Raw genomic sequence first — 25,826 nt, forward strand, 5'->3', positions numbered from 1 at the left:
CCCTCCTCTCTTCCACCACACAGCAGCCTCAAGTTTCAGGCAGAAGATACCAGTGGAGTTTCTTCTGACTCCTTCTGTGATGTATTTGAGTATAAGATAATGAGCACTGAGGTATTTCCTGCTGCAGCATGTAGCAGAAACACTGCAACAAGCACAAGTGCTATCTGATAAGTGGAGAGACATGTGCCTTCAAACTAGTCTGTTTTGTTTTCCAGAAATGGGCAAATAGAAAAACAGCCAGAAGTTTTATGCAGAAAGTTTCTTATTCGGAAAAATTTTCCTCTAGCATTCAGCATTGTATTGTGTGAGATGCTGTACAAATTCATACTGAGAGACTGTCTTAGACTTGCACAATTGTAAGCCAAAGGAAATAGACAGCAGTGAAAAGAGAAAATGAGTGGTTTGTTTCTCCTTGTTCAAAACAAAAAAAGTAGCAAGTAGAGGCAGAAGTACAGGCACCCGCCTCTGTTCTCTAGAGCTCAAGCAAAACTTACTCTGAACGTACTGAGAGGATGTATCACAGAACACAAAACGTACATAAAAACACAAAAATGGCTGGAGCTCCTGCAGAATGCAATCCACTTATGCCCCAAGACACAGTTAGCATCAGCTTGCATGGGATTAGAAGAAACTTGTTCTGTGACTATCATCTCCTTCCTCTGGCTATCTCCACTGCTTTTTTAGCACCTCTTTGGATGACAGGTTGCCCCTCTGCTATTGACACCAATAAAGTGAATTGCAGCAGTGCATGGTGGACTCAGACATAGATCAAGACACAGGCATGCTGCACTATGCAAACACAGAGCAAACAGTTTCTGCCCACAGGAGCCTGTGTTTGCATATAAAGCAAGAGACAACCAACTGGCACATGTGGAGAAAAAGAAGGATCCAGTGACACAACAATGTTTTCAGTTCACACTGATGGACAGTGTGAGAGTATTTTGATAGAGAGGCCTTGTGTATGGACATATAGTAAGCTGCCTGCATGCAGACTCTCAAGGCACCAGCCAGGCACCCGAGCTAACTCAGAGACCCCCACAGCTGCTGCTGCAAAACAGAATGAGGAACTCCAACATGTTCTAGTAGCCCTTGTTGTGGTGCCAACAGAGACTTGTACAATAAACTGCCACCACTGCAGACACTCAGGCGGTGGGAAGCAAGGGATAGGAGTAGAGGACTTTTCCTATAAAAAGGAAAAAAAAATCTCCTGGTTCACAACAGAACTCCTTTACTGCTTTCTGATAGCGTAAGAGACAAGCTGCTCTGTAGAAGAGTAAAAGGCCCCGCAAGGAAAAGCTGTGAGCCTGCACGCAGTAAGCAGTTATCACTGAAGAAAGCAATGTTTGACTTGCCAGTGTGGTAGCTGAAAGGCCCCATACCCAGCTCCAAGCTGCTGTCTACAGACTTTATATCTGTGATGAATGTGTCTGCTGCTCTCTCCAAATTCACTGCTCTCTGCAAACACAGAACCCTCCTGGGCTGCCCTGGTCAGACAGCCCAGTGCTCGGACCCATGTGGAAGCATCCCTCACCCCAGCTTTTGTCCCAGAAGAAACGGAGGGCAAGCAGGGGCTCTGCCTGCCCTGGCTATAGGCTGAGCTGTGAGGCAGCCCAGCCTCCATTCCCAAAGGCTGTTCCCTGGGCATAATGCTTGGGAAGGGAAAGCTGAACCTCAGGTGCTCTGCAGTGTGCCAGAATCCTGAATTCTCCAAGAAGACCTTGTACCTTGCCCCCCATGCTGTCACAATCCTGAATAGTGCACTGCAGTGCTTACGACTGCAAGATCTGTTTCATCTCAGGGAATCAGAGCCCCTGGGTTTATTTAGGGGAGTTTCTCCATCTCTGTTGCTTATGTCACTCTCTTGGCAGCAAGTGTATCTCAAGTCTCTCAGAAGGAGCTGGCAAGAAGGTGCCCCTCTGGTCCTTTCCACCTGAGGAAGCCCAGACACTTTACTGAGATCTTTGGATTTCCTAGTCCATCACTGAGAGACACTGACGCTGTGATTTATGGTGAGGGGCAGAAGGGAATAGGATGGTTTTCTCAAAGCCGCAAGGGGTGAGCCTTCACCCCAAACAGGAATGAATGAAAGTGGGATTCCAGTGACCAGGACTAGCCCAGACTGCCTAAATGGGCAGCTGTCTGGCAGTAGGGCAGCAAAAATAAAGCTCTGAGGGCTGCTCAGCAGTGCCTGCCCTGCTCCGTCAGCAGGACATCTCTCAGGGCTCTGTGGAAGCAGCCACTGACACATTCTGAGCAACAGAGGTCTGCTGTAAGCCTCTTGCTCACAGGGGACACACAGAAGTCTCCAACTCTTTTGCTAAATACTGAGGAGAAGCCCCCTAAGACATCTCTGTATTGCAACCTCCTCTCACACATACCCTGGATTACCCTTGGTGTCACCTCATTCCTCATTGCTTCTCCGCATTGGTGTATAGTACAGACATCAGGCCCTGTTGTGAGTAGAACAAGAGATCTTCAAGGGGTGGCAAAGCAATCTTAGCCACACACCTGCTCCTGCGGAAGCAAGGAGCAAGAAAAAATGGACAGTGACTTTCCAGAGAGGAGCTACAGCTCAGTACAGCTGGCAAAGCCAAGGCTCCAGCGTCTTGGTGTCGGCAGAGGGGAAAGGCACCTCTTCTTGCTCCTGGTCCCCTGTGTGCCTGTTGCCAGTGAGTGCAATGCCTTTGCTGGGAGTGATGATCGACATCCCCCCCACCAACACCGCCTGTCCTATGCAGCAGCAGAGCTCTTGCCCCCTGCACAAAACTGCTCCTTCTCCCCTGGTGGCCTGCTGTCACTGTACCCTGGGTGCAGTGTTCTGGCAGAAGCAGGGCACAGAGAGAATATAAGAAACAATCTTCACTGGGAAAAAGGGTACATGTCGCCTGCTCCTTTGCAACTCTGGGAGACTGAATGAAGCTGAAAGTCAGAAAATTTATCCCAGAGATCAAATCCATTACTGGCATATGATGAAAGGACTTGGAAATGGGCTGAGTGAGACTTTGATGCCTAGACAAACCCTTTGCTTCCTCTCTCCCTTCACCCTCCTTTTTTCCTACCCCCATCCCTACACTGTTTATGTAGGTACGCCTACATAAACAACAGTCTCCGGGCCCCAAAAGTTGTCTTCTGTTTGGTAGAGACTGTTCCTTGTGCAGAGAGCACATGGATTTGTACTGGGAACAGAGTGCCCCTCGTCATCTCCCCCCTCCAAAAGCAAACAGCACCCACTGCCACAAGCACCGGCATCTGAATGTAGGGCTGCTCACCCCAGCATCACTGACCTTTTTCTTCCGGTCCCGAGAGCGGTTCCTGCGCTTACGATCGGATTCTTCCTTCTCTTTCTGCTCCTGTAGAGCCTGAGCCTCAATATCTTTGATTTTCTTCAGCTGCTTTGCTGCTTGAGCCATGGCTGGTCAGATTGCAGCTGCTCCAGAGCTCACAGAGGCACTTTCCTCACAGCTCACTCCTGTTCCTGGCCAGGAAGGTCCCTTTCCAGCTCAAATGCTGTCGACCCAGATGGATGTGAAACCAGTAATGAGAGGAAGATAGAAAGCAGACAACAAGCCCCAAAGGACAGACGGCGTCTCCAGCTAATTGCTAGATGGAGTCCAGAACACCTTTATAAAGCATTAATAATCCCAAATCCAGCTGTTCCAGAGGTTCTGTGCACCATTGCAGCAGCCCCTGACTGCACTGGCACATCATGCAGAACCCTCCTGATGGGACAGGGCACCAGGCTGTTCTGCGCTCGCTCCCTCACTGCCTCTCCTGCAGTATGAAAAGAGATGCAGGCAGCTAGCCACAGGAAGGAGAATAACTCTCAGCAATTAATGCATGATGACAGCAGAGAAGCGGAGAAAAAGGAGGCCAGTGCATTTCATCTCGACTTCTGTTCTCCCTGTAGCAGTGCATTGAAAGCAGTAACCTGCATGTCAGTCGGTGGCTCTACCACTGCAGTGCTGCTGAGGCAGGCACATATTCCCGTCTCTCCGATTTCCCCAGTCACTCTCTGTGCAGCGGGTGATGCGGCTGGTTGTGATTCCAGCTCCTTTCAGGGGGAGCAGTAGGCGATCGCTGTGTTGCTTAGAAGGCAGGCAGCATCCCTGCTCAGAAAACAGTGAATACTGCAAAGGCTGTGCCAAATGTTGGAGCGAAGTGCAGCTTAACAGCATCCTTTTCTGCTCACATCTCTTCACTGAGTGAACAGTGATGGGAGGGGAGGGATCTTGGCTGTGAATGAGAGACAGAAACCAGGGGCTCATTTTGCTCCTTAACTACACAGCCGTAGAAGATAAAACAAGAGACCCCAGCTCCTGCCCCACACAGGCATCACCAGAGAATCCCTGGTCATGGAACCTGGGGACAGTCACCCCTTCTCCATCCATGTCTGTCCATTTCACCTGCAGCTGCCCTCCCAAAGCACAATCAACCACAGGCTGAAAGTCAGGGGTCTAGCCCAGAGATGTAATTTTGGTTCCTGCAGATTGCAGCAGTGCAGGAGGGGACTGGGATCAAACTGGGGTCGGCACCTTTATCAGCTCAATTCTTGTGCTACTCTTCCTCTGCCCCAAAATATCACCCATCTGCAAACTTATGGGCAGAGCACTGAGAGCATTTTTTGCCCAGGCTGCAGCCCAACACATGCTGCAGGTTTCTGGCATAGCTCATCCTATTTTAGGCAGAAAGGTCCCTTTTGTGTCAAAAGATGGGGAAGTAGGATTTAATGTCAATTCCTTAGCAACTACTTGACAGTCACTTACAGGTTATTTAGAGTGATGGGACACTGAGAAATGCAGAATTAACGGTAGACAATGTAGGTTACTTTTCCAGCTAAGTTTTCCTGCATTTCTTTTCCATTTGAAGTCCTTCCAATTCTCTTGCTTCACCCACAGACCAAGAAGGGTCCAAACAACAGAAAACGGGTCTATGTATCTTAGTTTTTTTCAGAATGTGATGGGTGAGAATACGGAAAAGGTTTATGGGGTCCTAATAAAATCTGAGAACAGGAAATCATCAAATTTTACAAGTCTTTTCCAAGAGCAGCTTTAGTTCTTTAACCTGTACTCATCTGGAGAAACACAACTCTCAGGTTCCAATACAGCTACACATCTTTATACGTCTTGTGAATAAGCATACAAAAAAAATTACAAAATTAAATAGAAACCACACAGCGCAAGGCTCCATAGACAGGAGATGCCATGTGCACAGCTACAATGATCAGAGGCACCATATTTAAATTAACTAAAAATCTATACATACTCAATCTATATATACTCTTTCCACTCAGTGTCGGAGCCTCCGAACAGTGCTTTCTCACAACATCATCTCTCCCTTTCTGCCTCCTTGCACTATCATTTGCTGCTTGGACTCATCCAGCCCTGCACAGGATTTGTGACAAAGGTTCCTGAGGACAGTAGTCATGTTTCCTAACACACTGAAGTGTCTGTCTTACAGTTGGAAGCACAGAGAGGTCACCAAGGGCATCTGTGATGGCCTCTAAAGTTTTCAGTTTTCCTTTGTCCCCAGAGCTTCTACCATCACCTGCTGACCTCTTGCTGTATGTGCCTGGGCAGGTCTGAGTGCTTGCTGAGGACCAAGTTCTGCTTGATTTCAACAGCATGGTCTCTCATACAAACCAACAGGAGACAATGACAGTCTTAAAGTAACCACAGTCTTGCCTACACCAGGATGCAAAAAATGATCATGGACAGTTGATTTTGGGTTAGGGTTAGGCACCATATTTAACGCTTTTTCCTCGAAAATGGAGCATCTATACAATATCTCCGGTACTTTGGTAACAGATTGGGTTTCTACCATGCCAGACAAATGGCAATCATCAACAACAGAGTCCCTGTTCCAAAGACCTCACAGAATAAAGGGCTTGGCAAGGGAAAGCAAGGAGAACCCTTAGGAAAATGATTGCACAAATGAACAAGGCCACTATGTGCCAATTCAACACACAGAGATGTCCTGCAGAACAGAACCTCATGTGAAGGAAGAACAGAAACAAAGTCCTGTTGGCGTGCGAGGTGTTTCCAGGAATGAAGCGTAGCTGGAGTCCTGCTCTGCTCTGAGTGAAGAAGAGTTTGTGGAAATTGCTGAGGTTCTTTGTATTAGGGGCAACAGGATTTTGCATTCAAATTCCAATTTCAGGTAGCTATTTTTAGCCAAACTCTTCTGGTTGACAAGCTGTGAAGATGAAGGATGCTGCGGGCCACACCTCAGCTGCTGTAAACCAAGCCTTCTTCAGTCCATCTGCATTCCCTATCGCTGCAGAGAGAGGATCTCAGCACAGCTCTCTCTCACTCAGTTGGGAACTTATTTTAAATGGTTGTTCTTTTTAGCTTTTTTTTAGCTATCTCACTGATGAGCTCTCAAAGCCTTTCATTTCACCTTTTTGAAATCCTTGAAATCTTCAAGGCTGAAGCTTGTATGTTGCTGTGTGTTGCACTCAACATATGCAGCCCTGCATGCTGTGTGTTGGTAACAGACATTTTGGTCCACGTAACAGCTAATTTGGAGCAAATCTGTCACTGCTGAATGGAACTGTTCTATGTTCACAGCACGATACCTGGCAGTGGCAGTGCAGAGCATGCAGCAGCAGCTGCTCACACCATGGTGTAAGACGCTGATGGTTCTTGTACTGCCTGATTTAAATCCTATTTTAGCATGGCAACTCTCCAAAACCAAACCAAAACACTCACTCACTTCTTTAGTCCTTCACTGACAGTAGGATTTCGACAAGATATTGAAAGAGAGATCTCTTTGTTTATGACTCCCAAATGTGGCTATCATCAAATCAACCCACACAGTGTTTCACTTTTTCTTTTTCTTAAAAAAATAAAAAAATAAGAAAATCTCACACCAACAAACAGGGGTTATTTACAATGAGGCCCATTTGAGCAAGTAATGTTTTTTATAAACCATTCTTCAGCAGCTCATCAATGCTGGGAAATCACATTTCTGTCATTTCTGTGATCTTGTTTATGGATTTCCATGAGCACTTATTTTTGCTCCTTGGCCTAAAAGCTAGAGACAAAGTTATGAACATCACATTCCTGTTTAGATTTTTTTTTTTTTTTTAGAACAGTTTCAATTCCCTTAAGAGCTGAGAAGCACGCCAATTTTAATTATCATTAGTGCTGACCCTACCCACGCTAAGCTTGGCAACTTAAGCGTTGTCAAAGTGTTGCAAAGATCTCCAACAAAGATTTGAAGTGCATTTCAAAACAGCATGTGTAACCATAATTTTGTACCGGGGCATTAGATGAAGGCTTAGATTTGTCCTACTCACCAGTTTATCGTTGAAGGACCTCACTAGAGGAGAAATGCACAATTTCCTTTCACAGCAGTGATTTGCCATGACCATTCTGAATTCTGGATTTATCTAAGGCAACAGAATGATGTTTTCATCTAATCACTCAGCACATAAATTGCAGAAATCAAAGCTGTTCTGAAGTACTGGAGAACATACAACTGTTCTCGATTAGTATTTTATTTTCAAAACTTGCATTGCATAAAAAAAAGGAGAGATGTTTCTGAAAATTGGAGGTAAATGAAAGTGGACTCGTTGTGTGCATAGAACTAACTGAGCAGAGCGCCCTGAGCATCACGTGCAATGACTTCTGTCTGTCCTCACACAGCCAGACCTGCAAACTTGGGTGTGTGGCCGAGGAGAGATGTGTCAGCCTGAAGGACAATGTAGCATTGCTAGCAGAAAGACACGTTTCGCCTCCGTGAGGCCTGGGGACAGCAAAGCGTGTGCCCGAATGTTCATTCAAAAGGAATTTACTGGTTCTCAGGGTGCTTTTCGCTTTTTACCAGGACGCAGCGGCCCGTCTGGAGGCAGACGTGTGACAGCGCGGCTGCAGGAAGGCCGCGGGCTGGAACGGCGCGGAGCTCTGCTGCCGCCTGGCGCTGGCACGGGGCTGCGCGCGAAGAGCCCAGCGGTGCCGGGGCTGAAGTCGCGCACCGCAGCTCTCGGCACGCATGAGGCAAAGCTCTCACGGCCACGGTACGAACAATTGACAAAACACAGCTACTGCACGTAGCTTAAGCTTCAGGCAGCCCTCGCAGAGAGGAACAAAGGATAAACAAGGAACCACGTTCCCAGGACAAAGATCAGTAACAGAGCTCAGCGCTGAAATGGAAGAAAAAAATCCACGTGCACAACAGACATCCAAAATGGCTCAACATAATTTATTTTTTATGTTAAAATGTACAGAGTTCTTTTGAAAGTACTTGCTAGAAAGGGGAAAAAAAAGTGATATTACATACAAGTAGAGGAAGGGAGACCATCCAGCCAGGAGCATATGACATGGAGAAATACAAAGGCATCTAGGCACCCCTTCCCCTTAGCTTACAAGTCACCATGAACGAAGTACAAAGAGATTACAAAACAGGAAAAGCAAATATAAACAGACAGGAATAAACTCAGCTTCATTTGTACATGCGGCTTTTAGAGGCATCTGGAGCTCCTATTCACACACTCTAGAGATCTCTTTAAAGAGAATTTTTTTCTTTCTTAAAATAGTTTTTAATATTCTACAACAAAGATAAAAAATTTTGAAGATGGAATGAAATGAAAAAGCTCTTATTTTAAAAGGCATCAAAGTCACTAACAGTGAGATTTTTTTTAATTTCTTTTAGAAGATTACCCAAGTTATCTTGCTAAAAATACATTTATTTATTTTCTTTTTAAACAGAAGTGAAAAAATGGTAGGTACCAATATTACTGCGTTGGATAATTTCTTTTTATATATAGAAAAGAACTTCTTTTTCTACAATAGTTCTACAGTCACAAAGGCTTGTGGAAAAGGGAGCTGCCCAATTGATTAAAAAAAAATACAAAACCAAACCAAACATAACAGCAAACAAACTAAATTCATGGCCCTCATCTCAACAGCTTCTCCTCCTGTCTCAGACCCCTTCCACCCCACCACCCACCCCAGCAACCAGGAAGCAGTGACACAGCTGAAGATCTAGGAAGGAGAGGGCAGCACAGTGTGCTTCCTACGTGGGTTATTTGGAACTGGAATAGTATATACAGAGAAATGGAGTCCTACATAGCCTTGTACATGCTCAAAACTAAACAGGAAAAAAAAAAGGAAGTCCTTTGAATTCTGCCTTTTATGGTTAGCAGTTATTGGAAGAAAGTCCATTTTAGTGCATATGAAAAACCCAACTTGTAGATTCTTTTGGTTTTTTTTTTTAAAGAAAAAAAAGAAATTAGTCTTATTAATGTGTCTGTATTTCTACTTCATATACAATAAAAAAAGAGCTCTACATTAAGGGGTGTCCCTTTTTTGAACTGGGTGACATGCCAGCAGGTGCTGTGTCTATCACAGAGCGGTATAGCCAAAAAAGAACACAAACTGGATTATGCAGTAATAAACAGCAAAATCCCGCCACCTGCATCCTACTGTGGTGTTTGGACTGTTTCACTCCTGTAAAACAGGCTGACTCCCTTCGCTTCCCACACTAGATCAAAAGTGTGGCTATTCTGACAAAATAGTCTCGAACAGTGGAAGAATCAGGGAAACGTTCAACATAACTGATGCCCCCCTAACAGCGGCACATTCAGCAACTGCCTACGCCGTACCAGGAATGGAAGAGTGACAAGGACACCACAAGGTTCTCACCGAGTCACTTAAAATATACACTTTATCTTGCAAGATAATGGAAGTATAGACACTAAGAGGCAGATCACTGGAAACAGATGCTTTTGAGCTCAGCCTGCTCAAAGGCTCAGAACAAGACCCTCAGCATTTCCAAGTACACACTAAAGCAGAGTTTGGGATCTCAGAGTTGTGGTTGACTTGCAGTTCACCAGAAGAGCCTGCAACCATTTTTTCTGTCCAATAATCATCCTATCCTCCTCATGACTGCATGATGGCTACAAACAGCTCATAGATGCTTCCAGTAGTTCAGAGTGACAACATGTGCACGTGCAGACGTGCATGCCTGGGTTGTAAATGGGATCATTTTAAAAGTACATTATACTTTCAGAATGAAACATACAATTTCAATTAACTCATCTACAAAAACACCAATGTGAATAGTTTGTTTACATGTGTCTCCAAATTTTACTGAAGGTGAGAGTCAGGAAAAGTTAAAAGATAAATGGTTCTTCCCGACTTGCAGAAATAAAGAGCTTCATTTATCCTCTGTGTCCCCTTCCACTTCTCCCAGTAAGTGCCTCCTGCTAGAAGTAGAAAATTCTAAGTGGGGTTTGGAGGGACGGGTTGTTACTCCTTGAGATGTCAGACATTTTACATTACTGCAGCGCTAAAAAATGCATACGGAGGGACACAGGGGAGGGAGAAGGACATACATTTGAAAAAAAAAATTTAAAGATGATTTCACCATTACACATATTCTGTCCACATGGTCAGCAAAGTAAGGCTCTTCTTAAATTATGAAAACATTTTGTGCATGTTTTCCCTCTAAAAAACATCTGTAAATGATTTCAGCTGTAAAATGTTTCAGGATTGTGAAGAAAACAACCCCTCTTTCCCTCTCCCACCCCACCCCCCCCAGAAAACCACAAAAAAAAAAACAAAAAAAAAACAGAAAACCAACAACAACAACAAAAACCACCAAGCTTTCTAAAAAATAAAATAAACCAAAGAAAATCCCTCTAAATCTACAGCAATATTTTAACTGGAAAAAGGTCCGTTTTCTCTGGTTCGTCAGTATAAAAGGTTCCTTTATTTATATATTTAAGTTTTTTGGATGCAAGCTCATCTTGCTCATCTTCTCATGTACGGTCCATTGAGAGACTGCTTGGGCACCCCAGCAGCATTCATGTAGCTGTGATGGGAGGGGCCAGTGTACATCATATTTCCATGAGGATTTGGCTGCATAGGCTGCTGGGTATAGGCCTGGCTCCCCATCATTCCCATCTGCATCTGCATAGGATACTGTGCTGTCTGGTTCATGTAGGCAGGGTTACTATGGTAACTGCTGTTCATCATGGGTTGTGTCATTCTGTAGCTGTTCATGGCATTAAGGGTGTTCATATTCATGGAATTAACATTGTATGGGGTGGTTGGCATTAGGTTGACCCCCATGTTCATACCTCGTTGAACAGCCAACGTACGAGGGCCAGCCTGCATGGCAACGGCAGGTGGGCTGCGGCCATACAGTTGCTGCTGGTGTGCAGTTGCAGAGGGCAGGGGTGCTGATTTAGAGCGAATGGAAATATGCCCCTTGACTGGCATTTGCCCCTGCAACCTCTGTGTATGTGGAATGCCAATATTGGTAGCAGACATATTACACTGAAGCAGAGGTGACGTGAGGTTCATGGTGGTGGATGCCAAGTTTGGTGGGGGTGTCATGGTGGCTTGTGCTTGTGGTGTGCCTGCTAACGGATGAGAGGGAGCTAGCTGAGCCAATCCTGTGTTGGACAGAGAAACACTGGTTGCATAGGAAGTCACAGCAGGAGAATGGCTATAAGGCATGGCATGAGGGTCCATAATGGTGTTTGTCAGCTGCTGCAACTTGGCTAAACTGAATGTGGCTGATGGTTGTGAATAGCTCCCAGCCCCAAAATCCCCTGGAATCCTCTCATAGATACTTATGTTACCAGTGGTTCCTGATTCAGGTATTTCCATGATCATAGGTGCTGGGGTGAAGCTGTTGTTCATACTACACTGGGACAGTGGAGGTTGCTGCTGGGGCGGAGGTGGGGGCTGTGGCTGCTGTGACTGAGGCTGCTGCTGTTGTGGCTGCGCTGCTGGTTGCTGGTTACTTGGAGGTCTTTCTATGACACAGCTCTGAGGTGACTTGATATTACAGTTTGCTGCAGGCTGGACAGTGCTTTGCTGCATCATGCTGCAACTGCTGCCAATATTTGCCATTTGCTGAGTGACAACACAACTGTTCTGCGTGAGGCTGCTGGAAGATGACAGTCCCCCATAGGAACAGCTGCTCTGAGAAGAGTTATTTCCACAAATGCTGCCTCCCATAGTGGAGTCATAGCTGCTAGGGTTTTCATAATTCTCTGTAGTGCTCTCAATGCTGCCAAGGTCACTGAAACCACTATCCACCACCTGCTGAGAGTGGTCCGATACTGAAGGCACATCCATCATGGGGCTGGTCTCCATGTTCTGCATAGAGGGTGCGGACAGGGATCCTTGTTCAGGGCTTATCTGGGTGTAACTGCTCTCCAGAGCAGGCACAGTTGGGCTGCTGACAGAACGAACAGACTGGCTGGGGTGGGACTGAACAGAGGATATTGGACTGTTGTGTTCTGAGGCCTGGCAATCTTCAACCATTGATATCTGAGGATCCTCCTCAGTCTGGGTGTAACTCTGCAGAGTTTGACAAGCTGCAAGAGTCTCTTCACAGTCCTGGTAAGCTACGTCATGTTCATTGCTTTCCTCCTGTGTCAAGGACTGCACTGCTTGAACAGTTTCAAGATCTAGTTCACTGTGAGGAATCTCTTCCTCTTCTTTTAATTCAATTAAACCTTCTTTATTACTTGGATCTTCTTCATGATCATCTTCAGACCCGGGGACGTGCTCTGAGCCCACCGATGTTTCATTGGAAGCCTGCTCTTCCTCAGAATCTGCCTCTGTTTCGTCTTTTCCTTTTGTATCTTCTCTACTGCTTGGCATATTTGTTTCTAAAAAACATTCCTGAACATCAGGTTCCTCCTTCACCACTTCTCTTACAGGCTGTTCCTCCAATTCTGTTTTCTTCACAGACTCCAGATGACCATCATCTTCATCATCAGCATCATGGTCTTCGTTCTGATTTGTCACTACTGCAATTTCATCATCGTCTTCATGGTCTTGCTCAGGTTCATCTAGCTCTTGCTGCTCTTCTTCTGATTGCCTTTGCTCTTCTAATACTTGTGGTTTCTCCTCTACTTCCTCTTCTATTTCAGGCTCTTTAACTTCTGGCACTGGACTACTGCTGCTGTCCACTGGAGAAACTGCTCTTACCTCACTGCTGGCTGCATCTTCCTCTTCTCCCTCTCCTACCTCTTCTGCTTCCATATTCACATCTTCCTCTTTCCTTTCCTCACTAAGAGGCAGCTCTTCTTTTTGTTCAACACTTTCCTCTTTATCTGAAATTTTGGACTTACGCCCTGTTTTTGAATTAGCTACCACTGGATCAAGTCCCTCTCCCTGAACTGATGGTGGCACTTTATCCCGGTTCAGTTTATAACCTGGTTTTCGACCAGGTCTTTTCTTCCAATGGACTGGTTTTCGGCTTTTGCCTTTTGGCCATCCCTTCTTCTTTTTCATGGGTGTAGAAGTATCTGGATCAAGTGAAGAATCATTTGCTTCACATTTTCTCAGCATAGATAACGGTTTCAAAGTTGGAGTATCTAAAAACACAAATAGAAAAACGCTGTTTACTCTGAGTATTCATGGAAGCTTTCCCAAGCATTCTATCATATTTAGCAACTTTACATATCTAACTTAGCAATTTATTGTGAAGGGTAGCAAAAAAGATCAAGGTCTGCTCATCAGCGGTTGCAAAGCACATTGCATTTTCAAAGAAGAGCAACGCTTTCAAGATTTTGCATGGTCAAAGCTCTGAGCCTTTAATAAGCAAGTCAAATTTAACACTAGGCAATGTTCAGTAAAAGTTATGTTTCCATTTAGATCTGAATTTTGTGCATCTGCTGCAGAAATGAAGTATTTTTACTTTGTCATGGCTTACATTTTTGAATGCCTACAGAAATACACAGATGAACTTGGCTGTTTTTATCCTAAGAAAACACTTAAAGGAATCTAAATTCCTCTCTCATCTGACTTTTATGTGATGAAATATAATTTTGCATTTCAGTAGCTTTTCAAATACTATAATAGTTTCATAGCCTATACTACCAGAAATTAATGTTTAATGAATTTACCAAACACTGTAAGGCCTCCCCCGAAGTAATTCTGTTTTGAACCTGTCAATTACAATAGTCAGTGGCATTTCATACAACTGCTGATAAACTCTTGCACTGACACTAGTCAATATTCACACTTTATCATCTGAATTTTGGTCTTCAGACACTCGATTTTCTTAATCTGCTTTTGTGTTAGTTTTTATTTTATCCGCTGGACAGAGAATCATTCTTACCAATTAACAGTTCTCACATAGGTAAACAAAAGTAGTAAGTTGCTCTTGCCTCTGCTTATAATCCAAGGTGACTGAATTCTTTGAATCTATCGTAATAGAAAATTTGTTTCAGTGCCTTTATCAACCCATGACTGTTCTTTGACATATTTCAATTTATTGATACTCTTATCAAGTGTGAATAACAGTAAAGACAGCAGCGGTAGATTCACCAAAGATGACAAGATGTCTCTGCTCTGCTTGAGATTCTTCCCCATTCATATACTTAAGGATCATCCAAATCTTTGAGCTAGAAAACCATACTCACTTGATTACTAGACATGACCTTCAAATAGTCTCTGAGAAAGTATGTATGCCACTGAGATATCCTTCACTTCATTTACCAAATCCTTTCTTTTCTTGTCAGCTGCAACACCGTTTCTTTAATATTTACCCTTAAAATAGCAAACAAAGGGGACCCGAAAGTCCAGATCATTTCAGATCCAGGCATTTTCCAAAGAGCTGCTGGAAATCCACAGTTATGCAAAGAATTCAAAGGTAACACTAAATGCGCTCCTAGTAATCAAAAAATGCATCTGAAGAACCAATGTTCTATGTTTCCAGAAGTTACTCAATCTGCTTACAAACAAGTTCATCCACGGTAAGTCACAAAGGGTTTTTTTTTTTTTTTTAAAGCTTCAAAGGACTGACTCACTTTATATTGAAATGCTATTTATTCAAAGTTAGATATCCACTAAAAACTACATACAAGAAATTCTGACAGGTATTTATCTTCAATACCTCTGACCAGAAGCATACTGGAAAAAATTCTGGAGTATGAAAAATGAGCTTGAACATAAGAGTTCAAAATTTAACAACCTCTTGAAGTCATCCATCAAAAAATATTTAGAATGTGAGTAAAGGAAAGAAAGGATCTGCCAGATGAGATGAGATAGGAAGAGGAAAACACTACTGTCATAGTATTTGTTAAAGCACTAACATTCAAAACTTTCCGAATAAATAAAATCCATGTCTTTGAAAAACCATAGAATCTATTTCTCTTCCTCTTCTTTTACACTTCCTATCTACTACAGGAGATTAGCTTTTACTAGTTCTTTTGCAAAGAACCTGTACTTTTATCTGTACTGTCCTTGATTTAACGATTTTAAGAAGAAAAAAAAGTAAAAGATTTTACGATGGTGGGCTTTCTTTAGAGAAAAGTAATATTAAATGTGTCCAGTTCTGGTCTCCCCCATACAAGACAGATAAGGACATACCGGAGAGAGTCCAGCAAATAGCTACAAAAATGACAAAGATGGGAGCCTCTGTCCTGTAAGGAAAGTTTGAGAGAACAGGGAATACAGAAGGCTCAAGAGGATCTTAATATGCACAGACACCTGAAGAGGGGCAATAGAGAACATGGAACAAGGCTCTTTTCAGTGGTGCCTAACCAAACTTCTGAAGCTTACCACCAAACATACCATTATTGTCATCAGACTCCTCCTCATCTTTGGACTTCCTCTTAGAAGAGGGTCTGTTCCTGAGGGTGTCTTGTGGGGCTAAATGCTGAAAGTATCCACTGGACAAAAGTTCATTCTCCTCATCCTCCTCGTCCTCTTCTTCCTCTTCCTCCTCCTCAATTTCAAACGTAGGCTCTAATCGGGGCATTGGTCGTTCAGAGTCTGAGTCCTCAAATGGTTCATCCAGCACTTCTGTGGTCTCTGAGATTGTTTCAGTGACGACACTGCTATTGTGGTGCTTACGCTTGCGTACTCTCCTCTTCCGATGAAGAATTGGTTTCTGAGAGAAGATGGTGGGAGAAGACATTCTATTGAGTGTAGAAATAACACACTTAAAACAAAAAACATCAACAGCTGAGTTTAACTTCTCAGTGCAGCATCCCATGAGTATTTTCTTATTCATGTTGACAGGATTGACTTCTCTATGGTTAATCATTTCAAAGACTTTATGCTGTGATTTCAGTTGTTTAGATAGTATTTGTATTTTGAAAGCCTCTTTTACAAGTAGGAGCATATCTATTTTTATTTTGACTGAATAAAACTTCAATAACCAAGCCGGAAAACGTTCAAAGCACAAGGCAGAAATTGGGAAAAAAATTACCTCTGATCCAACAAAGAAGACCGCTAACTCTACGATAACGGCACTCTCCAGAGTTCTAGAATACTGAGCAGATGCTACCTGTACATTTAATACCTATCTTGTGAATTGCATCGACCCTCAACACAACACCAGCACTGACAAAACAGGCTGCATTAATATAGTCAGAGACAACATGAAGAAATAAAGCACGCACCTTTCGTTTTAATGTTGGTTTGGTAAGAACAGGTGGAGAGCTTGATCGGGGACTCACAGGGTCATCATCTTCCTCTTCGCTGCTCTCACTAAAACACCTCAGAAGTGCCCTATCACTATCGCTGTAGCAGTGGGGTAATCTCTCACAGTCCTCTGGGAACCTATTCTTCAGTGGCTCCATGTTCTTTTTCAACTGTCCTCTCCACCTTTCCATACCTTCACTATAATGCTGGTGGGGAACTGCAGATTTTTCATTTTTGCCATACTGCACTTGCGAAGCCACAGATTTTTCCTCATCTTCAGCATAATGGCCTCTTGGGGTTGGAGACTTCTCCTCACATTCACACCTTTCCTGCAAGGCTGATGACTTTTCCTCACATTCACTGCACTGGCCTCGTGAAGCTACTGATTTCTCCTCACATTCGCTGCATTGTTCACTGGGAATGGCTGTTTTGTCCTCAGTGGGCAATACTGGCTCCTTCTCACAAAAGGGTTCTCGAAGTTTTTTGCCCTTGCGGTTCCATCGACCTCTTCGTGATGTTTGACTGTTTGCTGGAAGACTGTCCAGTGAAAAAACATGCTTGTTTGGCCGTGTAGAATTGACTGGAGCAATGACATCAGGCTTTTTTTCATTCTTTGTTGGTGAATAGGGTTCTTGTTCTTTCTTCTCCCATGACACAGATTTTACCATCTAATGTAAATAAAAACAAGTAGATTTCACTCTTCCTATTTGACTCAGTGGAAGCTTTTGAGCAAGAAATAACTGAACTGTAACAAGGACAACCTTTCAGAATCTGACAACAACTGAATTGACCCGTATGAGGTTGTCACAGCACCCACTGCCACTCCTTTCCCCCCACTAAACAGAAGTAACAGATTCACTCTTACACTGGACTCTGAATCTTTATGATGTTGTTGCTCTTCATTTTCCCCATCCTCTGTCTCTTCCTCCTCATCCTCAGAGACAACAGAGTTGGAAACTATAACGGGTGTCCAACGCAGGCACTCTGCATCCACATCTATCGGTCGCACATTATTTCTAAGCTTTGCCATATGTTCTTGGATAAGCTTCTCTCGACGAATGATGACAAATCTAAACAGTAATAACACTGATTAACAACAGGCTACACAATATACATGTTGTCATGTGGCACAGATATAAAATAAGGTACTTTCAATCAATGTAATCTCAATGTGAGTAATTTCAGAGAGGTCAGAAGGTCCACAAAAATTCTACAGTCCGCAAATGTGCAATGGCCTTAGATTAGGGAAAGTATCTTAAAACTGAGAAAATGCTGTTGAATTCTTTCCACTTCTTGCTAATGGTGAAGCCATGATCCTTACGTGGGTAACATTCAGCTGGAGAGTATCACTTTTATTATGTGTTAAATTGGCAGAAGGTAAGCTATTTGGCTAAAAGGCAAAATGAAACAACAAAAAAAAGGCTGCTTTAAAAAGTTACATTCCATTCTACCTGTATCAAAGTAGAAAGTGTCATAAAAGTGCTCTAAAGCAAGTTTAATATGAACTATTTAACACAAGCTAAGACAGAATACTATCCCTCCTCCAAAACAGCAACTGTCTGAATTAAGAGTAATTCCCTGAATTTCACTTCACTGGTTCACTCCGCTGGCCAAGTTAACTACCTTTATTCTATATCCAAACACCTAATTTATCCCAGTGATCTAGCCCATCATCTAAACAGGTTAATGACACCTTGGATGAATGCTGAAAAGGAGGAAACAACTACTCAGTGTCAGGAAAAAGGAACATACTTCCCCCAGAGATCCTCTTGCTCCTTTCTAGAGGTTACTGATTACTCAGAAGGACTCCAAGAGAACGTGGCCAAGATACCAGCTTGCTTTCTTTCAAAGATGCAGATTACTTGGAAGTTTCACAGCTGCAGAGCTCCACATCTAGTAATCTGGTATAGCTTTAGCACTGAACAATTCTTCCATCACAAGAAAGCATCATAGATCTCAACAGACAACATATGGACAACTGACTTTTAAATAAAATCAAGCTTATTAGATGTAACTTGCCTCCAGACACAATTCAACTTCCTTCTAATACATACGAGTCTACCTGGAAATGCAGCAGAACTACTGTACTCACTGGTCACTACGGAAGTCAAGCATTCGCAGGTGATGCAGAGTAGAAGTGATATCTTGAGGGCAGATTCCAGTCAGCTTACTCAATTTCTTGATGCTTAACTGCTTGTCATGTTGATGATAAAGGCACTCCAATATTACGCTTTTCCAATAAGCCATATATGAGAGCCGCCCCAGGTCTGACAGGGGCTTCTCTGGTGATCCTGCTTGACCCTCACGCTTTGAAAGCAGATAGCCTAAAGAAGCGCAAGAAAAAAGCGCTGATTTCTCAAGACACTCCACTGAGTTCCTCTGTTTCAGCAACACTTTCAGGATAACAACAGATTTTAAAAAATCCTTGTGTATATATTCTAAAACTATTCTACTAGAATTAGATAAGGGCATTTTTCCTCAGGACATTAACAGCAGCATTAGCACATTCACACAGAGGGCTATGTCAGCAGAATGAGAGGTATAGTTAGAGTGGCAAGTTTTCCAGTGAACATACGGATTTCTGCAAGAATGTGAGAACATTCACAGAACATCCACTGCTCAAAAACAGCCATTTCTGTTGCTCTTAAAGCTAAATTAAAACCTATGTCTACTTTTTGCTTAAGACACATTCAATTAATTAAGCTGCTCAAGTTTCAACAGACTGCGGTTTTACGGTCTGCTTTCTGTATAAATAACTACATACACAAGGCATGCTTCTGCAAAAACTCTATACTGACATGTGCCTGTAGTTTCCACCATAAATTGCTTACACAGGACACATGAGATACAAGAAAAAAAACAATTTTTCTTCAGAAATTTAAGCCTTCCAACTAAGAAAACAAGTTAAGTTCAGATGACTGTGAACTTCAGCATCCCTCTCCCGAGATTTTTTAAAATTGCAAATAGATATATATTCTCTTCCTGAGATAAGCGTCTCTTTAAGATATGGAAGGAAAAAAAAGTATAAAAGCAAAAAAATGGAAGTTCCTTACTGAAGTCAATGAGGAACCTGCCATAGCCCTTCCGCTGGTACTGTGGAAGAATCATTATACAGGAAACATTGTATTTCTGTTGGCAGTGTTTTTCCTGTTGGGCAAAAAAAAAAAAAAAAAAGGTAGCGCATTTTAAAAAACAAAAGAACAGACATAAATAGCAGACATTATTCCACACAACCCCATAATTACTTTTAATGAAAACTGAGATAGCTATGAAGCTTCTTCCAAGCCTGAAGTATTAAAATACTTGCCTTGGAAAAGTAACCAACAAGGTGACAACCCTTGACATCGTTCTGTGTCAGCACGTAGAAGAGAAATGGTTCCACATCATAATAAAGAGTCTTATGGTCCAGGAAGAGTTTGGCTAACAAGCACAAATTCTGGCAGTAGATAGTGCTGACGTTGCCATCAACCTTATAAAAATGAGGAAACGTTATGTCACTACATATGCTGGCATACAAGAAAGTGCTTCAACTGGGTACTCCCGTATATTTGAAACACCTAACACGAAATGAAAGCTTCAATGCCAGAGGTAGAATCTCATAAGATTTCAGATTTCACAGCATAAGGGCCCTGGCCAAGTCTGTTAGATTCATTACTTGAGAACTTAAAATTCATTTCCCTAAAATGAATAAGCCTTCTCTTATGTATATAGACTGTTCATCCATTAAAAAAAGGTCAGCAATTGCTGCTTGTTTGCACCTCTTCGCTCTTTGTATGTGAATGTTTGAAAAATGAAGGTTTTGAGGGCTACAGAACACTTATCACAGTACTGGATACTAAAAACTCTGCTTTAGAGATAACAGTGAGAGGCTTAGTTTCTTAACTTACCTCAAAGACTGAAATATTGTTTTTTCTATAAATTTCATTGGCTGGAGGATGGAACCAGCCACATTTTTTCATATGCTGTTGGAGAATAGTTCTGCTCTTCATATACTTCAGACAGAATTCACAAAGGTACAGCTTGGGTAGCCTGTAAACAAAGGTAAACAAAATCAAAGACTGAAGAAAAAAGCTTTCATACAAAATTCCTCACTCCTGAAGATAAAAAAAACTTGATGAAAACAAAATCAGTATATATAATCACAATTCTACAACTCTACGATACAGTGAACTTTTGTGCACTACTCGTGGAAAAAAACCAACCCTTACCATGCTTAAAGTCACAGCACTTACTTATTCTGTAGTAAACATATATTAAAAAAAGAAGTACTTAATATCCTAATTACTTTTACATTATTACGTCAGAATAAATAAATGCATCAATTAAAATACTAGAAAAGTAACAACAAATAACAGTTTTGCACTAGTGATGCTACGATGGATTAAGTAGCTCTTGTTTTCCCACTTCTGCCTGTGGAAAAAGCAGTGGTATACACTCCTGAGAAATGGGTTACAATGTCATCAATCTCTTTTAAAATCATTTTTCATATTATATTGACACAAACAATTTGAATGCAAGTATCCTGCTACTGTTGTGATTTAATTCCATTTATATACACTAGCTTGGGCAGATCTACTCTTCTCAGTTACTTTCAATGCCTGTAGAAAGCTAGAATATTTCCCGATAACAGACCACATGCTCCGTGGTAGAAATCGTATAATAATGAGTTTTATTTCATTTTCTCTAACTATGGACCTTGGAAGTTATTCTTTCTGAATCAACTTTATGCTGGGAGAACTTATTGTTAAGACAAGTTTCCAAAGTTATTTATCAAAAGAACATCAAAACATCACAGCAACAACCTTTCAGACACACAAAACGTGAAACACTTACAGTTTAGATGGGTTGAACACCAAACAGCATAAAAATAATACATCAAAAGTGATTCATATTAAATTTCCACTTATTTTTCTCTTTTAAGTCCTGAATAGCATACAGCCCTTTCCAATGAGCTCATTTAATAAGCAGTAAACACCTCATTACCTCAACAATTTTATTATTTTATATCATGATGATGCCATGAGTAAAAAACTAGTGTAGTCACAGTCAAGATACTCTACCGTGTAGCTGAGGCTGCTCTCTCTGCAGTGAATTAAGTCAGATCTTTGAGAATCCATGTAATCATACATTCCCATGGCTGTTTTAATGCTCACAGTATACACAGGCTGTTAGTTTATAGCCTTTCTGACTCTGCCTAAAAAAAGCATTAAGACATCTACCAACTAACATGAAAAGTATCTGTATTATGTGTAGTTTTCCTCTGTCCTACACAGAATCTTCTTAAGAGTTCCACATCTGCTGGAATACAGCTTTCCCATAAACACTGAAGCAGAACAAAGAAAAATGTTCAGTCATACCTCGAATATTCTTGTGGATATGGGGAAGAGTACCAGGTCTGAATTTCATACTTGCCAAATTCGATAACAGAGGGGCATCGAACTTGTGGATCAGGAGGTCCAGTCACCCCTACTTTCTATGCAAGAAGGAAAAAAAAAAGTTTTTGTGATTTTCAAAGTGAAAGATTTCTAAGCTGAAACAAATTTAAACACTTACATAGCTTCAGTGACAAACTGACTCATCTGAACTCCATATTCCTTGGTATGATTTTACCTCTTTTACAAGTAAGGTACTTTCTGCTGAATGCTGAAAAACTAGCTTTACCTGCAGTGCTTGCTCCTGAATATCTCTAAACAACTCCATATCTTTTTCAGTTAAGACATCCTGGCTTCCAAAAAAGCGCTCTTCATTTTCCTGTTTTCCATCCCAGCCATCCTGATTGTCTGTAAATAAAAGAAAAAAGAAAAAATTGTCATCACCTGTATTTACAAAGGAGCACATACTTTTTAGCACAGCATGAAGCAACCTCTGGCTGCTTTCAGTCACTTTGCTGAGCTTCATAATGAGATTTTCTACTCAGATTTGGGACCACAAAGGAAAAAACCATTTCTGGATTTGTGACCACATGAGAAGGAGTATCAGATATTTAACCCAAACTCATCACTTACGATTTCAAGTTACAAATGCCATCATGGTACTAATTAAACCATTGTGGATAAACAGCTTACCACTGCTCCCGTCTCTCACAAACAAGGATCACAATTATTTAAATGCTGTATTTGCCACAACTAAAATCAGGATGCTTATCACCCAAGCAACATCCTCCCACAAAAAACAAACAACAACAACAACAAAAAAAAACCCAACAAAAAGAACAAATTAAAAAAACCAAGCAAAGTAGAGCTATGTTCAAGGAAGGGATGCTCTCCAGCAGGAAGACAAACACCGCATGAAGCAAGCTCCTCTATGGGTAGGAAAAGTTAAGAAACATTTCCATGCAAGCCTGATCAGAAAAAGTCTTTCAGACTTGTTTTCATTATTTGTTTCCCATTTCATACTGCTACCATGCGTAGCAGTATGTATACTTAGTTACTTAGTTACTTCCTAAGTTATTTCTTTCAAACGTGACATTATTTAGCAAATTATTCAGGTTATCAGCCAGCTCCTCATTATCAAAAGGGCATTTTACCTCATAGTAATCATTTAGTCCCTAATCACATCTTGCCATCATAAAGTGGCAAAGGTCTCCTTTTCCTTTTTCCAGCTGCTACTGTGCACCAAAGACAGCTGCATTTGAGTAACTTTCCAGCCTCCAACAACTCCGATCTCCTCAGCATCCTAGCCTTTCTGAACATTTTCCTGGAGTACAAAATACCTATACTGGCAGAGCGAAAAAATCTTTACCTGTAGGCCACTCTGAAGTGCTAGATTTTCTGGTACCCTTTTTCCTGATCCTATACTGCTGAGAATAGTCTACCACTTCCCCTCGAGCTTTTCGTCCATCAGGGGAGGGAGTGAAGAATTTAGTAAGGCCATCTATAAGCCCTTTGGTTTTCTTGTTAAACTTCAAGGTAGCACTGCCGTCTCTGCAGTAGTCCAACATGTCTGCCTGCTCCAGGTATCCTCCTTCTGATGATGCTGACTGGCTGGACAGAGTTATCTTACGCTTCCGACCCCGGCCAGGGCCAGTTCGAACTTTGCTGAAGGGGCCTTTTGATCTAAAGAAACAGAAAGGGAAACATATGGTAAGATCTTGGAAAGCGGTTTGGTTTTACTTTCAGAGTGGATCAGTAACTTCCCTATTTATTTATGTATCACACAGAAGTTAAATGTGAACTAATTCTAAGCACCTCAGTTCTACACATTGAACAGTATGTGCAATTAGTTTGAGTATAAATAATAGATTTTCACTGAATGTAATAGATGAAATTATAAAAGACAGTGGACAGAATGAATACACAGGAAGTTTCAATTTACATTTTTCAATGTATGTTTCTCTAAGCATCAGAAATAAGGCAAAGCAAAGCTACTCTATTGGAAGAAGTAGTCATTCAGAATAACAGATCTGACACAAACAGCAAAATGAATGCATGACTATAAGGAACAGCTCGTAACAAAATGATAAGTCATTAAAAAGAATTTAAAAAAAATCAAGGCACAAATAAAATCTGTGAGATTACTTTACTCTTTTACAGAACTCTTCAGAAATTTTGTATTGAAGAATAATGAAAAACTCTTCATTGTAAAAAAAATCTCACAGAAAGTATAGACATGACACTTCAAAAATGCTCACTGTCCTACAGAATCACACACCTTATTCCTCTTTATAGAGAAACTTACGTTGCATTTTGATTCTTTAACCTGTTTTTGGGACGTCCTATTGGATTAGCATAGCGTCGTTTTATCTGTGCTGCCTTCTTGTGTAAAAGTTTTCTTCCTTTCTTACGTGGCCGACATATTTGACATATCCACATACCTATAAAACACAAGTCTCCACTACTGAATGCAGTGAGCATCTACATTGAAGAAAGGTAGAATTAAAGGCCCCAGGCCTTCTCACAGAAGGAGTAAGAACAGGCTCAAAGGTCCTCTCCACAGATATGCATGTCAGAAAAATTATGCATAAGCCAGTGAACTAAATTCATATTTGGTTAATTCCCACTCCCTCATACCCCATCATGATATTTAGGAAGCCTCTTTAGCTGTTAACATTTAGTAATCATACATTCTGCTCATGAATACACTAATTCCAACCACCTTCTATAGGAATTCTTTTTTTTCCAGTTATCAAGGGAGAATCTTCCACAGACAACCTGTTCTCTGATGGAAATAAGTTTGGTTGTACTCCACGATTCTCTACTGTCCAAACAAATATGATTTCAAAAATGTACAAGCCAATCTCTCTCTTATGTACAAAGGTATTCATTCAAATTGAAGCTAACCACTTTCATCTGCAAGGATCAATTTCATTCCCTCAGCTCTTAAAGACTTTTTTTTTTTTTTTTCCAAATTCTTCACAGAAAATAACATACAGGAAGCAGAAACAGATGGGAAAATCTGGATGTTCAGCTCTGCCCCTTCCCAAAGAAAACTTTAGTTTTTAATACCTGAAAAGCAATAATGTAAAGAGCAAGTTAAAAGTAACTAAATGAGAATAAAGTACGCTTTAGAAGCGCTTTCTAACCACTGATCTCTTCTTACACCACATTAAATTACGCTTTTCATCACGAACTCCTCACCTTTTGGCATCCTGGTAAGAGGGGGATCACAGCACTCCATGTGAAAGCCACGGTCACATGAGTCACAAAATAGCATGTTATCCTGTTGAAGACAGATAAACTTAATCTTTCTTTGATGTGCAACAATCCCTCCATTAATTTGTCACCATCTGGGAGAATACACATGTAGTTCTCAAACTACTGACACTGTATTTGGCAGGTCTCAGAAAGACTATAAAACAGAAGCTGCAAATATTTAACTCCAGAATTGTTTTACATGATATTTTAACAGAACATTCACAAGGCTGATGTCGTACTAAATCAGTCCATATTCCACTGTACTCACAGCATTTTTGCCCTGATCTCGACAGGAACTGCAGGTTTTGCACTCAATACATTGCCATCGCAAGGCTTTGACTCGAACTGTCAGCTCTGGTGAGAACTTCAAACAGGAAGGATGACCTGCAGGAAATGGAAAACATGATACCAGCAAAACCATCCCACTGCTGCTAATGATCACAGATAGCTCACAGAGAGTTAACTTTGTTAATCACATATTTCCATGAAGAAATTTGATTATCCAGATAATCCTGTTTTTAGATGCTTCTATTCTTATCCACTTACACACAGCACTCTAGAAAGTAAATGGCAAGTCCATGTTCAAAAGCACACTAAGATAATTTTCCATAACTTGAGTTATGCTAGTCATCATTACTAGATTTTTCAAGAAACTTCCAGGGGGTAACTGAACCACTTGTGTGTTAAGTGAACTTAAGCGTCTCCTCCTAGAACCAAGAGATTCAGTTCAACTAAACATATAATGTCACAAATGCATACTCCCAGTACCTATGGATCAGTATCAGTCACTACA

At 41.6% G+C, this 25,826-nt stretch overlaps 1 protein-coding gene across 1 annotated transcript in view; it reads right to left on the reverse strand.

The window, feature by feature from the left end:
* Nucleotides 8,182-25,826, reverse strand: part of KAT6A (lysine acetyltransferase 6A) — a 31,548-nt gene continuing 13,903 nt past the window's right edge. Inside the window, exons 5-18 of the mRNA XM_021375056.1 lie at nt 25,302-25,417; nt 24,977-25,058; nt 24,078-24,213; nt 23,142-23,455; nt 22,062-22,180; nt 21,758-21,873; nt 20,288-20,429; nt 19,708-19,869; nt 19,454-19,547; nt 18,493-18,724; nt 17,266-17,470; nt 16,379-17,068; nt 15,546-15,864; nt 8,182-13,342 (exon numbers count right to left, since the gene is read on the reverse strand). Coding sequence (XP_021230731.1) covers nt 10,755-13,342; nt 15,546-15,864; nt 16,379-17,068; nt 17,266-17,470; nt 18,493-18,724; nt 19,454-19,547; nt 19,708-19,869; nt 20,288-20,429; nt 21,758-21,873; nt 22,062-22,180; nt 23,142-23,455; nt 24,078-24,213; nt 24,977-25,058; nt 25,302-25,417 — 5,315 coding nt within the window. The 3' untranslated portion in view covers nt 8,182-10,754. The remainder of the gene's footprint in view (nt 13,343-15,545; nt 15,865-16,378; nt 17,069-17,265; nt 17,471-18,492; nt 18,725-19,453; nt 19,548-19,707; nt 19,870-20,287; nt 20,430-21,757; nt 21,874-22,061; nt 22,181-23,141; nt 23,456-24,077; nt 24,214-24,976; nt 25,059-25,301; nt 25,418-25,826) is intronic.

Source organism: Numida meleagris, chromosome 21 (genome assembly GCF_002078875.1).
Source record: "Numida meleagris isolate 19003 breed g44 Domestic line chromosome 21, NumMel1.0, whole genome shotgun sequence".
In the NCBI taxonomy this organism is placed as follows: Eukaryota; Metazoa; Chordata; class Aves; order Galliformes; family Numididae; genus Numida; species Numida meleagris.